Source organism: Mytilus trossulus, chromosome 6, assembly GCF_036588685.1.
Source record: "Mytilus trossulus isolate FHL-02 chromosome 6, PNRI_Mtr1.1.1.hap1, whole genome shotgun sequence".
NCBI classification, from domain to species: domain Eukaryota; kingdom Metazoa; phylum Mollusca; class Bivalvia; order Mytilida; family Mytilidae; genus Mytilus; species Mytilus trossulus.
The window spans coordinates 48,141,569-48,161,266 of record NC_086378.1 but is presented as its reverse complement, the minus strand read 5'-3'; the positions used below and the strand labels follow the sequence as shown (position 1 = coordinate 48,161,266).

At 32.8% G+C, this 19,698-nt stretch overlaps 1 protein-coding gene across 1 annotated transcript in view; it reads left to right on the top strand.

Annotated features, from left to right (window-relative positions):
• The first annotated feature begins 10,719 nt into the window (after positions 1 to 10,719).
• LOC134721457 (protein naked cuticle homolog 2-like) overlaps positions 10,720 to 19,698 on the top strand; it is a 58,959-nt gene continuing 49,980 nt past the window's right edge. Inside the window, exons 1-2 of the mRNA XM_063584498.1 lie at positions 10,720 to 10,877; positions 17,340 to 17,455. Coding sequence (XP_063440568.1) covers positions 10,853 to 10,877; positions 17,340 to 17,455 — 141 coding nt within the window. The 5' untranslated portion in view covers positions 10,720 to 10,852. The remainder of the gene's footprint in view (positions 10,878 to 17,339; positions 17,456 to 19,698) is intronic.

Genomic DNA, 19,698 nt, shown 5'->3' with positions numbered 1-19,698 from the left:
GTCGTCCAGGATCAGACTAAGGGTCCCTGTTTACAAAGTGAAACCATCTATCCAGGGGAAATAGAAGGCAATAAAAAAGTAGTCCACTTTTAACCTTGGATTTACATTTAGTGTAAAAAAATTATATCCATATAATGTTAGAAGCATCTAACAGATCTATACTTTAATTTCAAAATAGTAAGTAAGTAACCCACATAAAATATGTGCATTTACTAAAATAACCATGATAGGCTATAACTTTTTTTTCATATTGTCTTATATACAATCATTATTCTAATGCTATAATCCATAAAAAATGTATTTTGACTCAAGCTATATTTTACTATATAAAATGTCTAAATTTTCATTATTACGGACTCCAATTTTGTCTTATCAATGATATCAACGCCTTTCAAAAGAAGAACAAATTTTAGATTATATTTCAAGTTGTGTTTCCAAATTTTATAAATATCTTGTGGTGTTTTAGGCGTTTTGTTAAATTTTATTGAATTCCTAATTTTCCATAGTGTCCATTTAAAATATATGATAATTATGTTAACAAAATTATCATCTTTTGGTTCTCCCGTATTTTTGCCCAATAGAACCTCCTTTTCACCAAAAGGATTATTTATTCTTATTTTTGATTTGATAAGTATTTCTTGGAGGTTTTTTAAAATTAACTGTGATGTACTACAACTGAAAAATAAATGTTGCAGGGTTTCTATATTATTGTCATTTTGACAAATGTGGCATTTTCCATTTGATATCTTCATTTTTTTTAATCTTTCTTCAGTATATAAAATATTGTGCATGGATTTCCATTGGAATTCTTTTACTTTATTTTCAATTTTCAAATATTTTAATTCCGACCACATATTTTCCCAAGGTATATGTGTTCCAAATATTTCCTCCCACTTAATTTGACATTTTGGAGATACATCTTTATTTAAAACCGTACGAATATAATTGAGTTTTAACTTCGCTGGTTTGATTTTTTGGTTGTTTAAGTTAATGATCTCAAGGTCATTTGATATGTTTAATCTACTTTCATAATGCAAATTCTGGTTTCCGCAATATTTCAAAATTTGCACGAAATCTTTTGGAATTGCCTGTTTAATTTTTGAAAATTCGGAAATACAATTTCTCCGATCAATCAACTTCCTATAAATTTCATTACAGCTAATGAAATCCGTAGTTTCTAAATTCCAAATGTCCTGGATAGTTGTTATACCGCTTTTTAAAAAAGAAGAGTAAAACAATGGCTTATTTTTGAAACGAATAGAAGAGTTTCCAAATATCCTCATATTTAAAATAGCACTTATATTTTTAAATATTGCCTTCCTTGGTGAGGTAGTTAATGGTGTTCGTAAGCTGATCATATTGCCTTCCTTAGTGAGGTAGTTAATTGTGTTCGTAAGCTGATAATATTGCCTTCTCTAATGTGGTAATTAATGGTGTTCGTAAGCTGATAATATTGCCTTCTCTAATGTGGTAATTAATGGTGTTCGTAAGCTGATAATATTGCCTTCCTTAGTGAGGTATTGCCTTCTCTAATGTGGAAATTAATGGTGTTCGTAAGCTGATAATATTGCCTTCCTTAGTGAGGTAGTTAATGGTGTCTGTAAACTGATGATATTGCCTTCCCTAATTTGGTAGTTAATGGTGTCCGTAAACTGATTATATTGCCTTCTCTAATGTGGAAGTTAATGGTGTTCGTAAGCTGATAATATTGCCTTCCTTAGTGTGGTAGTTAATGGTGTTCGTAAGCTGATAATATTGCCTTCCTTAGTGAGGTAGTTAATGGTGTCTGTAAGCTGATAATATTGCCTTTCCTAGTGTGGTTGTTAATGGTGTTCGTGAGCTGATAATATTGCCTTCTTTAGTGAGGTAGTTAATGGTTTTCGTAAGCTGATAATATTGCCTTCCTTAGTGAGGTAGTTAAGTGTGTCCTTACGCTGATAATATTGCCTTCCCTAGTGTGATAGTAAATGGTGTTCGTAAGCTGATAATATTGCCTTCCCTAATGTAATAGTTAATGGTGTCCGTAAGCTGATAATATTGCCTTCCCTAGTGTGGTAGTTAATGGTGTCCGTAAGCTGGTAATATTGCCTTCCCTAATGTGGTAGTTAATGGTGTCCGTAAACTGATAATATTGCCTTCCCTAGTGTGGTAGTTAATGGTGTCAGTAAGCTGATAATATTACCTTCCCTAATGTGGTAGTTAATGGTGTCCGTAAGCTGATAATATTGCCTTCCCTAATGTGGTAGTTAATGGTGTCCGTAAGTTGATGATATTGCCTTTCCTAATGTGATAGTTAATGGTGTTCGTAAGCTGATAATATTGCCTTCCCTAATTTGGTAGTTAATGGTTTCCGTAAGCTGATAATATTGCCTTTCCTAATGTGATAGTTAATGGTGTCAGTAAGCTGATAATATTGCCTTTCCTAATGTGATAGTTAATGGTGTCAGTAAGCTGATAATATTGCCTTCCCTAATTTGGTAGTTAATTGTGTCCGTAAGTTGATGATAATGCCTTTCCTATTGTGATAGTTGATGGTGTCAGTAAGCTGATAATATTGCCTTCCCTAGTGTGGTAGTTAATGGTGTCCGTAAGCTTATAATATTGCCTTCCCTAATGTGGTATTTAATGGTGTCCGTAAGCTGATAATATTGCATTCCCTAGTGTTGAAGTTAATGGTGTACGTAAGCTGATAACATTGCCTTCCCTAATGTGGTAGTTAATGTTGTCCGTAAGCTGATAATATTGCCTTCCTTAGTGTGGTAGTTAATGTTGTCCGTAAGCTGATAATATTGCCTTCCCTAATGTGGTAGTTAATGGTGTCCAATGGTGTCCTTAAGGCCGTTTAGGATGAATAAATACTCAGACAATGTCAGGCATAATGCATGGGGACATATAATGCCACATCTAAGAAGGGGTAAGCGGACAGAAAGTCAAAAATTTGATAGAACAAAAAGTCACAGGAAAAAAGTCACAAATAAATTGATGAAAATATTTTGTTGTCTATAACAGAAAGATCATGATATATTCACTTTTTATTACATACATTCATTTTAGTACAGTTTTAACTTTAGATAATTGTTCATTAGCCAATTCGTACATGTTTTCTAATGTAAAGAAAATAATTCAAAAACTGAATTGCGACTTTTGTCCTGTTTTATTATTGGTCCATGACTTTTTTTCTATGATTTTCTGTCTTACGTACATTCTACGGAAAGTGGTTCATTCTTGACCCATGAAAAAACCCTTTCAAAATAATGGAAATGTTAAACATGCAAACCGCAAGTTCGGTCCCTTTCGAACATGCCATATGTTAAGCGGCTATGTAATTTCTCCGTTATTCGTCAATGTTTCCCAACATAGCAGATCATATCTACTAGGGTTTTTGATACTTTGTATGACGTATTTGGCCAATTAATTTCAACTATGTGATTGTGAAAATCGTACGGCTTCACAGGAACGATGAGGTTTGATTACAATTATAAAAAACAACGAAAAAACAGATTTAACTGGTAAATTAACGGAACTCGCCATGGCTTCTGTTTGACAAGAAATAAATCTCACTATATAACGGATGCAAAGACAATAAACATGGAAAATTGTACATGTCCGTGTGTGAAAATTACTGTCGTGTGATTTTCATCTGTAAAACGCATGTCGTTCATTTGAAGCCACGTGATATCTTCAGTGATCGATAGTAGGGTTTCAAAATTGGAATTGTTCCTCAATGTTCTGATGTAAAAATTACGCTTTTAAAAATCTAAAATCTAAACAACTACTATCTTAAAGAAACACGGCGTCAATCATCCAGTTATTATTAATTTTTTTTATTAAGTCTTTAATTTCTAAACTAGCTAACTAATTGGGCATGCAAACCGTGAATTAAGCTATCAGTGTTCATTAAATTGGAAGGAAACATGACGTCAAGTAATTATTCATTCGTTTGCACAAAATTGGAATTTGCAAATAACTTTCTTTTTTGCAAACAGAAGCTCTGTTATGAGACGGTATTCATCAATAACCTTTTCGTGTGTTTTTCGTCGATATTTGGAAGAAATTGTCATAAGGCAGTAAATCGCTGTGAAAGTAATGATCGTAAATAAACCCTCGATATAGAGAGAGAATATTTAGACTAATAGGCCCACATAAGCCACATATTTCATTGGTAAAACTTTTCTCTTTTTTTTGTTTCTTTGTTGAATGAACATATCTTGAGGTGTCAGGACAAAACGCATGAAAAAAACTTAAACATGTTGAGGTATTCATCAATTGCAAAAAGAATAACATGATGAAATAAATGACACATTTATTTTATTTACTTGTCGTGGTGTTCCAAATAGTTGAAAGTGAGATTAATCTAACGATAACCAAAATGCATCCCATCGCTGTAAAACTGAAACGGTGCATATTTCACCCACTGTGTAACTCCAATGTATGTTTAACATCGCAAGGCCACACCGCCTAGACTCGGTCATGGTTGATCTTATACTTGTTTTAGACATATACGAGCTGTAAACGAACATTCACAGCAGCATGAACCTACTAGGAAACATATGCATGCAACAATGATGTCAAAATTGGATAGAGGTCATCAATTTAGCGCAGCACATAGTTTCAAGGGTGCAAGATTCTGGGACTGAATTTATGCGCAAGTTATTTCGTCCGTCGATTGGGTTCTTGTGGAAAATTGTTCGTAAACGGAATATCAATTATGTATGTCTGTACCAATATTTGCCAAACATCGTCGTTTATTAACGTGGCATCAAATAAAACCCCTGGAGAATGATTTAATTCCCCCTGGAAATCTCATTAAATATATTTATTCTAAAATGCTCTTCAATTGTCTTTTCTGCTGCTGCTTTTCAGTACACAATGATTTGTTTTCGTCCTGTTATAGGTGGTTTTGTTATCGCATTGGCCCTGCAATGATATACATGAGCCCTTTAGAATAAGCGATGATTAAGAATAGTATTTCAGCCTGTTACCTTTTGATAGCTATTTTTTGTGTGTTTCTCTGTCCTGTTTCTTCTCCCATTTATTTGTATTGTAAGCCTATCATGTAATGTTGTCATTTTAATGTTATATATATAATATTGCCATAAATTAAGGTAGCCACAAAACCAGGTTCAACCCACCATTTTTTCTTTAAAATGTCCTGTACCAAGTCAGCAAAATGGCCATTGCTTTATTATAGTTCGTTTCTGTGTGTGTTGCATTTTAGTGTTTCTGGTGTGTCGTTGTTTTCTTATATTTGATGTTTCCCTCAATTTTAGTTTGTTACCCGGATTTGTTTTTTTCTTAATCGATTTATGAATTTCGAACATCGGTATACTACTGTTGCCTTTATTTACGCATATCAGCCATTATATGAACCAAAACTGACAAAATAAAATTGAGAATGGAAGCCTTTTAACTTTGCTTGAACATATGGATTTCCTTTAAACAACATACAACAAGTTAAGGGTGTGATTGACAAAGGTTGTATGTATCCGAGTTCAAATAGAGCAAATCAGTATATATATATCAAAATTTCGAAACTCTAAAGCGTTGATTCGTACGAGATGGCATAACTTTGTCCACTTGATGTGTTCTCTATGTCTTCCACTGTGGCAAGAACCTGTTCATATCTGATAAGTCTGTCGTTTTTCACAAAATGTCGACAGGCGCAGTTTTTCTGATAGAAAATACGCTCCTCCTCGTCATACAAAATATCACAGTGTGGTTTATTTCCACAAATGTCAACTTGCAGGTTCAGCTTTGAGTTACAAATGCTCTTGCAATTAACGAAACCAATGATAAACCAAATAATTTTGCAAAGATTTGCCATGAAATTTTGAAAACCCAGGACAGCGGGGAAACTAAAGATACTCATCAAATAGAAAAATTTGTGATCTATCATGTATATAATACAATGCATCGAACATTTTTTTTCAGTTTTACAAGTTTTGACTCCCGAAGCTTCACCATCAACATTGTGTATTGAACAACCACCGTACTCTTTGTCTCTTAGCTTGGTCATGTCGAACCTCAATTAACAAAATACACCAAAAAACTGTACATGTTCGTTGAATGTGGGGACATTTCACGTCACTTAATAAATTTCTGAAAATATATTTTTCTAAATATATCGACCACAAATCAAGTTATAAAAGGCATGAGTTAATTAAGGTAAAATAATCGTATATTCTGGACCGCCATAATACGAATTCAGACTATCCCTAAATTATTGAGGACCTCCTGAAAATTTTCAGGGTCTCCAAATGACATTTTATTATTTTTTTCCCTGTATGCACTGCTTGACCTGGTCCTCGGCGTAACAGTAGTTGGACTATTGGTAACAACATTTTCTGTCACAGGTTTTTCGAGATCTTGTTTTGCGTCCAAAAACGCTTCTAATTCTGTTACATATCATCATCTGTCTTCTGACGTTTCCACCTGACATATACAAAATTGGCTTCCCTAACACTAAAATGGTTTCACCTATGCAAACTGTTGCGTTACCAGAAAAATCTAATGTTTTCAGTAAATGTTGGCAAGCATAACATTCTTGTAATTTTTCTTTCAAAGGCTTTTTTTTTATGTAAACTGTTTGAACGTTAAATTTTTCAAGTATTTCTTCAACTCGGTGTGTCCTTGATGGACTGCGCAATCACTTTAAGAGCTCTTAAGTGCTCATCTATAGATAACATTTGTATTTGAACAGTGTTCTACTTTATCGCCAGTCATCATTATAAGTATCTTTTCCAACTATTTTTTAATTTGCGAAACTGATGAGGTAGAAAATGAAAATAAGAGTTCATAGGCTATAAGTCTTATATTTTCGATTTGTATTGACTTTAAATTGTTTCCGTTATATATTGCTCACTGCATGTCGCTCTTTTAGTTTTACAAATTAAACTGACATCATGTTTTACTTGTATATTTAAACATTTTAAAATACCAATATCATGATTTCTGTTGCTTTAGTTGAAATTGCCAACTTTTATGGCAGTATATTTTTTTCTCTCTTTTATGTGACAGCATAATCAAATTATAAAATTTGAACATGATGGCTAACTTTCGTTTTGATACTTCTTTCTGTCATGGTGCTGTCTTTTGGTGTTTCTTTGGATACAAATATACTTTTTTTACGGCTTTTAAAACTTTGCGTTGAGTAATATATCATTATCTGAAATTTTGAGGACACTGCCTCCTCCCTTATATATATATATATGTAAGGGACGGTCATGCTTAATACTGCATGGTGAAGGCTCTTATGCTGCCATTCGATACTGTATACTTTTCTTTATTACAACTTCAACAAGCCTGCTTGGCACATAAATTAAATCACGTATCTTACCGAGTTTTCTGGACAGTAATGTAAGATCAAGGATTTGTATAGTTGCAAATCCTCGGTAAAATAAAATAAATCATAAGGTGCCCAGTATAAGGTTATTGTTGATCATCCCATGATCGGTTTTACTATTAGGCTGTTATTAGATCATGTAGACAGTATGGTATTGTGTAAATCGATACTAAAAAGAAAGAAAACATGCTTATGCGATGTAGATATCAACCATGCAGTTAATTACGTAATATCACTAAATCCATTGGATGTTGTATGCGTACTGAATGATATTCTAGTCTTAGATATATGATTTTTTTCACTAGTTTTTAATACATTTAAACAACCTTTCAGTTACAGTGAGTACTCTCAGAACTGTACTTTATGTCTTTCGAATTTTTGGTTTAGTTGTGTTTGTGCTTCGTATCGATATTAGTTAAGCCTTTTTCAACTGAATTTTGTAATTTGTTCTTGACTTTACACCACTGTCGACGTCATGGGGTGACATGAGGCTTGGTCGCTCTTAAACATATCTAACCCTGCCACATTATGTTTGTCTTCTGAAAACCAGGAGCCTGTAATTCAGTGCTTGTCGTCTGATTTTCTATATCATATTTGTGTTTTGCACATATATAAACATATTTACAATAACTGAATAACATACATTTAGGCCGTATTTTCTTGGTTGACGTGCTTTAAATTATTTTATCATTTCGGGACCTTGTATGGATTACTCCTAGTGTTCAGTGTTGGATTTTTTTTAAATTGTTGAAAGCCGTATGATGACATATATATGTGTATACTGCTACGTTATTTTGGTTCATAGTGGAGAATTGACTATAACTTGTAATTATATCGTATCGTCGGATTTTTATAAGTGTGTGCCAGACCGACACATTGAGTCGGATTTTAACGAGCATGTGCAAAAGGTAATAGTCCACCAGAAGACTTGTCTATTTTTATAAATGGTTATTTAGATGGAGAGTTGTCTCATTGGCACTCACACCACATCTTCCTATATCTATTCTATTGTTACTTTAACAAGACTCCTATTATGACTTTGATACGACCGTCTTTTCTCTAACTCGTTTGTGTCATTTGCTTCTGGGTATAAACAGGAAGCACCAAATTAAAAAAAAATGACCCGGCCGGGCATTAAACGAACGATATATTGCACTCGAGGCGATCACGCAACCACAAGACAACAGAGGCGAGAATGCTACCTCGAGGCGAGCACGCAACCACAAGACAACATAGGCGAGAATGCCACCACGAGGCGAGCACGCAACCACAAGACAAGAGAGGCGAGCATGCTACAACGAGGTGAGCACGCAACCACAAGACAACAGAGACGAGCATGCTACCTCGAGGCGAACACGCAACCACAAGACAGCACAGGCGAGCATGCTACAACGAGATGAGCACGCAACCACAAGACAACAGAGGCGAGAATGCTAACACGAGGCGAGCACGTAACCACAAGACAACACAGGCGGGCATGCTACAACGAGGTGAGCACGCAACCACAAGACAACAGAGGCGATCATGCTACCACGAGACCACGAAGGCGGTCAGACTTTCCTGGGTAAATATATAAAAAATAAAATTCAAAATGGACCTGGGAAATACTGGAAAGTATACTAACATTATAGATCTATACTAAATTATGACTGAAAACCGCTTTGGACGAACTAAGGTTACATTTTTTTTTTTAAATTACATGTATAGTACATAAAAGTTGCCGCAACTGAAAATTTTACGCGGTATACGGGTACATGGACGGATCTAGGCTCCTTTGAAGTTTAGTGGTCCGATCACAGGCAGGGGGAAATTACATTATGTTTGTGTGCTTTAATTTTTAAGGTAACTATTTATAACTTCTAAACTTTCTGCTTTTGTTATTTACAATGACAGTAGTTTTTTATGATGTCCATCCGAGTATATTCTTTTTGGAAAATAAGAATAGACCGAGAGCATCATATATGATAATTCTGAATAGAAGCAAACACGAGGAGATCTAGAGGCATGTGTTTAAAGGTTTTGAAAGAAAATGAAAAAATAAATTAAACAAACTGAGATTATTTTTAGTCACTCAATATAACTTATTTGTGTTAACCGATACCGGTATTTATATTTAATAACAATCATATTCTTAAGATTTAATTTTTATTTAAGGTGGTACCCAACACTTTCACTAAAATTAATTTGGCTCGTTTAATTTTCATAAAATTTTGACAAAGTATTTACTTTGACCCTTTTACAAAAATATAAAAAAAATCAAAAAATTTGAACCAAGCGTTTTGTCAGAAAAATTACACTGGTTATATAGCAGTTTGACAAACACTTATTTTGATCATTGAGAAGCTTTATATTGCCTTCACAATGCAACGTATTAAAACGTTTAGCTGATATTACAGAGTTATCTCCCTGTAGTGTTAGGTACCACCTTAAACTACTGTTATTGTAAACTAATATGGATAAGATCAAGAACACCTTAATAAGTTCAAATAAGTTCAAATATTAAGGAATAAATATCATTCGAAAAGGGGGTATATTCCTCAAGGGCATGTGGGTTTTAAATGGTAAAAATATCCGCGAAATTCGACCACTCTTAAATCCCCCTTTTGAATCTTGATGTTTTTAGTGTATTGTTTAAATTTGAGTGGAAATGGGAAAATATAAATGAAGACTTTAAAGATTGACCAAGTAACCGATTCCTTGTGATAAAAAATTGAAGTCGGTGCTTCGATTTTCTAAGTAGCTATAATTTTGTGTCCTTCCATTTAGTCTCATCAAACAAGTGACCCATTTCTGAAAACAATGAACAATAAAATCAATGGACATTGCTCCTGATTTTTTGTCATCTTCGTTATTTTATTTATTTATTCGCGTTTTGTTCACCTATCAGTCACTTTGTGCTGACTTTTTTACAAGTGATCCCAGCCCACTGTTCAGTACGATCGATACATTTAGTATCAGATTTCAACCATTTGAATTACAATCAAATGTTTGAAAGCATGTCAACATGCTAAGCACCAAGGCCTAACGCCGTCTGTCGGTAGAGATCAAAGGAAAATTCTTTCAATAAACACTTCAATACACACCAATGTAAATTGCCCGATAAACATCAAAGGAAAATTATTAAATAAATCATCATACAGATTGTACACGTTTAGACCAAGATAAAACGAAATGTTTTTTGTATAGTTCTAATTAAAATGTATTTAATTTAATTGTCATTTTCCCTAATGCATGTACAAAATTAAATATTAAATTTGTGCAGAACAAAGTAGTTTTTGATATTTTCCCCTCGTGGAAGGCTAGCTGTCGATCAAATACACAAAATTTTTAAGCTCCACCCACCTTTTACAGTTCATGATCGATAGTTGAGACACACACTGTGGAACAAATTATTTTAGTGGATTTTTTTGTGTGAAAGTGGTAAATTTTCAAATTTAGAATTGTGTTTGGATTAAGTTTGTAACTTTATTGATTATTAGAGGGATATTTTGATGGAACTGCAGTTGGGACATGGGGAAGCAAGCTAGCAAACATGGTAAGTTTGTGTGACCAATATTTCAGTGTCCAGTTTCGGCCATGTCATCTGTGTATTCGAGGGGTCCTTCTGGGATACAAAACGAAATTGTTTAATAAAATGATTATTTGGAGTTATTTCATTTATCATTTCAAGTTATTTGCAGAAGAAACATTAAACGTTGTTAACGTTTGCTTGTTAATGATATTGCACAGATAAATGTAAACAAATACAGTAAGCATATATAATGGTACGTCCTGTGTTAGTTATGGTGTGTAGAGCTGGCTGATTAAAATTGAAAACATTAGGTTAAATAGTTTTGTTGTGATGAACCCTTTATTATCAATAACATTTAATTATTGTGAACATACACTTTCTTCATTTGTACACAATGTAACTTTTTATGTTTCAGTTGTAGTGTAGAACCATATGTATTATCAGGAATTTAGTTACTTTTTGTATAAATGTAAAACGTATAGATGCTCTGTTCTAGTTTCTCTTATAATTCCCTACTTTAGCTGATTAACAAGACAATATCCACAATACAGATTTGTTTTGATTCCCCCTTTTAATATGTCCTCCACTGAACATGTAATCATTGTAATCATTTGTACATTACATTGTGAATATATCTAAATATTTATTTAATTTGAATATTCAGCTTGTTATGGATTTTGGGAAAAATTGAACCTTTGTTGAACAATTTTTTTCCTCAATTGATACTTGTCATAGTTAAGTGAGTGTATGTTAATTAATATCATTAATTGATATATATATTATAAGTAAATGTGATATATAATCTTTTTCCTTTTCATTACATCAAATGAACCCTAAGTTTTTATCTTCATTAAGCATATATATTGTAATTTTTGAGTTGCACTTTAAGGTCAAGTGTTCTGAACAGTTCATCTAACATGTTTAACAAAACTTTTACCATTAACGTCTTGTGGGGTATACTTTTTTTTTTTTTTTTTTTTAAAGAAAACACATGTTCAATGTTCATTGTACTTGTAGCACTTTTTGATTATTTAGTCACCTCCTTAAAGATGGTGGTAACCGGGGTACCTCCATCAACATCATGGTATAAATTCTTTCCAAATGTCCTTAACAGTAATTTTTGATGCATAACAATAAAATGTACACTTTCTTTTATATTATAAGAAAATTGATAAGAAAATTGACTGAGTTAAATTTTCCCCAAAAATGATTGTAACAATGATTATTTGAGACCTCTGACGAATAACAATAAGGATAGTTCGACAAATCACGGTAAAAATTTAATCAATTTGACCCTAACAAATGACCGTTTGACGCCTGACGTTAAAGGGCATTACTCAATTTCAAAATGAGTTACATCCCTTCCAAGGGAGTAACTACATTGAGTTACTGTTGCGAACAAATTGTTTTCATTACTGATAGTTTTTGGGACTAATATTTGGCTTTATAAAATCTGGTAATTTAACATATATATTAAACTCTGGTATTCATATAATATCATGATAATCCAAGACTTTCAAGAGAAAATATAGCCAGCTTATTGGACATTTATTTTCAATTCAATTTCAAACTGGAAATTATTGCACAATAAAATCATACTTTCTTACATGTACATGTATAATCTCACACCAATGATTTGCATATCCTTGCTCAGGTAGTTCATAGCATTTCAGCAAAATTATAATGTACATTGTATCTTAAGGAATTTTAGGGGGAGTTTGGGGTTAGAAATTAGTATGTGGCTAGCCCTAACATTAACTTTGATTTTCTTTTCTGATGCATGTTTTTGTTCAATCAATTAAAAAGAGTGTACAACTTTCCATGTCATCCTGCCATTCCAATAAAATAATTGGCAAAATAATTGAATAAAATTGCACAAAGATTAAGTATTGCTTCAGATATCAAAGAAGTTTATAAAGGGATGACCATGGAAGCTTCAACTATTCAATTTTCTCAATAATTATTTTACAATTCATTGCTCACTATTTAGGAATTTGTGAGAAAATTGTCTTCTTTCTCACATTAGACTTCAAAGCCTTGTGAATTTAACTTAGGTAATAAAGTTATAAATAAAATAAATCACTAATGTTAAATTTCATTCATGACTTTGAAGGGTAATTTTGTCAAAAATTGAACAGGTAAATTGTTCATGAAACTGTACTGTTTCTTTTTTCATACTAATGACACTAAACTCAGTAAAAATGACATTTGGTGGGGAAAATTTGGTTGATTTTATAGGGAATCCCTGAAGCATCACAGGAGCTGAGGGCTCCCCTTAGGTCAGTCAACAGGCCTACCTTATGATAAGTTCTGGATCCGCCACTGATGGGATGTACATGTACATACATGACATATGTATGTAAAAGAAAATCAGGAAGACAACAACCCAACAACACACAACACATTAAGATATATAAAGTGGAGGAAAAAAAGAACTTATAAGAAATTATCTGATGTTTTTAAACAAGAAATGATAAAAATAAAGGTCAAGAACACGAAATAACACAGAAAAAACAAAAGACCCAAAGGAACACTTTAACCCCAATTAAAAAAAAGGATGCTACCAGGGGCTATACGAAATGATATTAAATAAGATCCTGCTCCAGTAGTGGCATTGCATGGTCAACAACATTATAGTCTTAAAAAAGACCTGTCTGTATACGTACATGTCTGCTCTCAACCTTAATGAGACTGAAAAGCTAGGAAAACATAATTCAGTAGGTGGGTTTGACTCCAATCTCAATTGACTTATAAATAATAGATTGCCAGTTTAAAATGTACCTGCTGAAAGTCAATCAAGGTTCTCTCCTATTTTCCTGTCAAATAACAACCATTGTCACCATTGTCACCATTGCTCACCATCGCTCACCATGGTCAAACCATGGTTGGATGTGCTTTACACCTGGGCACTGAGACTGGCTAAAATATTTTACTTCAAAAAGCTGGCAGAAGTCATATATATATAAGAGTCTAGAGTTCTAAAAGTGGTGTTAAACCTCAAATCAATCAAAGATCTTCAAAAAATACCATTGTCCAAATACTCTAAAACATTGAGATATATGACAAATTGCATGTAAATACGTTCACTTATTGAGGGTTCCTGACTTGTGACATCTACCATTTTGTAAGATATTATAACCTTCCCACTTAATTATTTCTATTTGGATCAAAATGTACTTGAAAGAATAACTAAATAGAACATTTGAAAAAAAAAACATAAAAGGAAAAGCACTTTAAAATACTTTATAAATACTTCATTTCAAATGTTCATTAGGACCCTGAGATTGACAGACTGAAGAGTTGTTTACTACCTGTGAACAATAATTATGATAATACATAACAAAGAAAATGAAATATTCAGTTTTCCACAAAACTGTGTTAATTACAAGTACTTAGGTGTACTTAAAGTATCATGACTTAAAATACAGCTAACACAGTACATTCAGAAGTTATTATTGACTTTTAAATAAATGGAGGATTTTTTTAATACTTCTGTATTTTCTCATCTCATCTTGTATTAAAGTTCTTAAAAATAGAGAATAAAGGAAATTCACAAGTACAAGTTTAACTGAAGGTGTTTATATGAAATCTTGCCGTCCTATTCTCTAATACTGGTGGCTGGGACTACTGTACTATATAATAATACCTTACCTTAATGTAAAAAAATATACCAAAAGACAGCTAAAAAAAAAAAACCTTCAATTTCAATGTTGAAAAAATGAACAACTATTAAGCATAATTATTAAAAGCTGCTTTAATTTGCATCAACTGTCAGTATATATATATATATATATATATGAAATGACTATAGGAGAAGCTGTATGTACATATTGTATAGTGAATGGGGGCCGGAGGGTTCATGAACTTGATATGTTTAATGAAAGTATTTTTTAAATAAAAATCTAATATGTAGATAAGTATTTTAGAGAAATAAATGAATACTGCGCATGCACAAACGATTTTCATGTGAAAACCTACTTAAAAGTGTTGGCCAGCCAAACTAAAAAGACAAATGATCACAAATGATGATTATCCGAAATAATTTGAGATGTCAAATTCTTCATGATAAATCATTTATATTTAATTTTAATGCGTTATGTCAAATACTTTTTAACATAAAGTGACTTTATGAAATAAGAGTTTAGGTTTCTTTATGCAAAGGTCTCGAGAGATTGTCCATTATAGATTGTAAAAACAACAGATATATCATGTATATAACATGTATAACAAAAATTAAAACACAAGTTTAAAATACCACTAGCTCTTTTTTAAAGACACAACGAATGTATCAATTTTTCTGTTTTTGGCATCATTAGATAGCATAATCTATATAAGTCTGTGATAATTACTTTACCAGAACAGCAACAACTGTGTTAATGGTGAAGTTTTTAAGGTTGACATTTGAACCAAAATGACATACCTTTAAGAAAATGCCAATTACAAATGACAAATGATTAAAGTTGATCTATAGAATACAAAAAGTTGGGTTGATAACTTAACTTTTCATTTAAATAATTATCAAAGTAAAGACTACATGTACTGTCCCCTTATAGCTGTTATTCTTACCTTATGTTCATATAGCTATTACAGTTAAACCACCATCCTATCAGATGGTAATGGCCAAATGATTTAATGATATGCATGGCAAGTGTCTTGTGATAGCATGATCACTGTGGATCTGTGAGTGGGGGACAACTTTAGTTTGTGGTTTGATCCCCAGCTTGTTCTTACCAAAGACTTTAGAAATTGGTTATTGCTGCCAAGTTCTCAGTTAAGCATGTGATGATTATGGAGCAATAGTAAAGACTGGTCAGCAGATTACAGAATAATGTTTCCAGGTGTCAGAGTAAGATGAAATGTCTTCCTGCAAACTATTTATATGGTGGGTCTCATTGGAGTCTAAGCTTGATGCGGGATTGCCAATTTTTTGTAAGCGTGACACTTGAAAGTCAAATTAATCTGTTGTGAAAAAGGGAAATGAGGTCTAAATGCGGGACCGGAGAAATGAGAATTGCTTATGTATATAGTGTAAGCGGGATCCAGGATCGGAACCCCCCAATGAGACCCCCTATATGAGAACTTGCGCATTAGAAAAACAACCAAGTGCACATGTATGGCTTCTAAAAGCAGGGTACATATTGATATTACATTAACATGTTCTACATGTATGCCTGAATATGCATTTAATTTGCAGCTGGACTTTTAATAGCCATCCATCATGATAATGATATGCACTTTTTTATAATTACAAGAACGATTATAGCATGACATGTTAGTGTACTGACCATCAAAAAAACGTTAAAATATGTGAACAATTTTATAAGAAATAAACTGGGCTGTAAAAGTAACATATTGTTGTTTGATGTCCTTTGTCATTACTTCTCCTTCAAAGAAAGTATTGGTGATACGATACCGGATAAATCAGGAAAGTTTTTATCGTAATTACAGGACCAATCATATAATAAATGCTAGAAAGAGGAAAAAAAGAAGGGATAATATTCAATCCAGTTAGAGTCTCGTTACGACAAAGCTATTGTTCAAAACCTATTTAAGGGTACTTAGTCATTGCGCTCAAGTGCAAGTGAAAAAGATTTGTGAAATAACACCTGAATCATTTTCAGCTTCAGTGTGAAATGACCATGGAGGAATTCAAGCATTTGTAATGCTTTGTAATGCTTTGAGGATAAATCACATGTATTGTTACATCAGAAGTAATGTTAAACATGAATCATAAAGTGGTTAAAAATCCTTTAGGCTAAACAAAAAATTGACGGAATTGGTGATACCATAAAAACCCTATATTTTCAGGGCCGATCTGAAAACTGTTTTTCTTCCATATAATGCTTTAAAATTTAAAAGAAAAAGCGTTGTGTGGCTTTTGATTATTGAAAGTCATGTTTTTGCTGACTTGTGCATTTCCTTAGTTATTCAAATTTGTGAAAAAATTGACTGATTTAAAATTCTCCAGAGCTGTAAGACACAATCATGCTAATGCAGTTGTATCGAGCTTTGCAAAATTTTTAGAATACTATTGTCTGTGACAAGTCTACCTGCTTAAAGGGTAAGGGGCAATGAAACATCCATAAGTACATGAAGTAGTAGACAGATAAACAATAGCACCAAAAACATTGCATAGAAAATGGAAGATTGAGGAAAAGAACCCCCCACCTCAAAACAGGACGAACTGACATAGAACTCATGCATTCTCATTCTCACCGGGAAGGGTCAGCTGTATATCTGCTTCAAATGTGAAACCTGATTTGGTATTCTATTTAAATAAGTTTTGTGAATGAGTCATTGATGTAGTCTTTGTAACACCCTTAAAGAACAAACTACTTTACACCATTAAGAAAACTTAATGCATTGAACTTATATATTAATATATATATGCATTCTTCAAAGAATGAGAAAGATTGATGCTAAAATGATTCATTGAATTTAGGCTTATAAATTATATATATGATTTCTTTTAATTTTTATTTACAGCAGAATGCTTTCTCGTGAATGGACAGTTTAACAAAGCTTTAATGGAAGAACAAATTTTAAAGCAGACAAAAACAGGATTTAATCTGGCCAATTACAACTTGAATAATTCTGTAACGGTAAGTACTGATCTGATAATTATACTATAAACCATGCAGGGATTAACCTGAGTTTTCTTGCAGCTCAGATCTCTTCAGGTGTATATGGCTTGTTTTAAGTTAATCCAACATAGTATTGTTCAGAACAGATAAGTAAAGATTGATACAGAGTGACAACAACAGGAAATAAGTGTGCTCAAGCAGTTTTGTAGTTGAGAAGATGTGGTAGAATTAACAATGAGACAACTCTCCACCAGAGACCAAATGACATAGAAGATTACAACTTTTTAAGGTCAGTGTAATTGGCCTGCAACAATGAACAAAACCTATACTGATCAACAGGGAGACATTTCAAAAAGATTAAAAAGGACCAGAAGGAGTAATAAACATGAAAAAGAAAGGATCAAATAGGATCAAAAGACAAGTTGAAAAGACTCGCAAATATATATGGCATCAAAACAGAAAACTAAAAATTGAACAAAAACTGATATAATTTTGGCAACTGTGAAGCAACCAGAAAAGGTATTGAGTAACATCAATGAACACGAACAACCTTAAATCATTAATATCTAGCTCTTTATCAATGTTTGTGTAAGAAACAGAAATGATCTCTTGTAAGAACATTTGTGTGAACACAATATATATACTAGAACCAGTGCTTTGATTTTATATTTGAAAATAGGATGAAGGTATTGTACTTGCTGTAACTGAAACACTTCAGAATATGATTTACATACTTGAATGATAAATGTTGAGAGAAAACTGAAATGTGGAAATAAAATTTACATTCACAACAGTTTTCCTATCTACCTCCTCAAGTTACTAACCACATGAGATAGTTACTCACCACATGAGATAATCATAAAAAAACAGATTTATGTACAGAAAAACAAACTTTACTGTCAGAAGTTTGAGTGAATGAAAAACCACCCTAACTCTAGAAAATATACCTGAAGCTAAGAAAGATGAGATCTGCACAATCTTTTCTATTAAAATTTTAGCCATTGAATTCATAGAACTGTAAAAGATTGGAAAGTTCCACAGGCTACAACTATTTTTATAGAATTTTCATTTTGAAGTTGAAAAATTTCATTGCATTCTCACAGAGTTAATATCCTGAACATATGTTTTTGTGGTGTATGTAAAAGAAGATCTTGTGATGTTTTTTATACTAGGGAAATGATAGCATTTTGTTGGCTTTATGATCAGAAGTAAGTATCTTTATGAAGTTGAGACCTGAGATTTAGATGGTAATTACTGACACATGCGTCTGATGTTGATACTGTTTAGAGAGCCAGGATTTAAAAAGAATGCTATTTTTTGCCAGAGCAATATTTTTTTCATTCCTTGGCAGTGGGTAGATCAAATGATACAGGCATTCAAGATAAACAAATACTTTGTTGGATTACAGAAAGAATTTATTGTCAGTTTTTATGAGAGCTGTTAGAAAAGGCTCCAGCAGGGCTGGAATGGTCAAGGTGTAAGTTAAGGTTATTTTATATTTCTTAAACATGATAACTTGTTCCTTGTCTACTGCTTCTGAAACAACAAGCCTTCAATAATTAGAAATGATTTTTGTTTAGTTTGACAAATCTGAGACCATTTTGAAAGAAAACTTTTTTCAAATCCAGTCTATTTAATCTACATCTATATATATGTTTAGAGGTTTTTATGGATAGATTATCATGCCATTAGTTGGACAATTTTTAGAAATTTTTAACATTTTTTATCATTTATATTTAGCTCACACTTAAAGCTGACATAAAAAGAGCTGCATGACTCTGCTCTTAAGCTGATTGAGTCTTTAGTATTTTGCTAAGAGACAAAATTAGCTTAACCATTTTGAAACAGCGTACCAATTTGTTATAAACTCTTGAGATATTTTTAGTTTTAACATATATTTGTGCTCCCCCTTTTTTAGCTCACCTGACCTGAAAGGTCAAGTGAGCTTTTCTCATCACTTGGCGTCCGTCGTCCTGCGTCCGTCGTCTGTCGTCCGTCGTCCGTAAACTTTTACAAAAATCTTCTCCTCTGAAACTACTGGGCCAAATTTAACCAAACTTGGCCACAATCATCCTTGGGGTATCTAGTTTTAAAAATGTGTCCGGTGACCTGGCCATCCAACCAAGATGGCCGCCATGGCTAAAAATAGAACACTGGGGTAAAATGTATATTTTGGCTTATATCTTTGAAACCAAAACATTTAGAGCAAATCTGACACGGGGTAAAATTGTTGATAAGGTCAAGATCTATCTGCCCTGAAA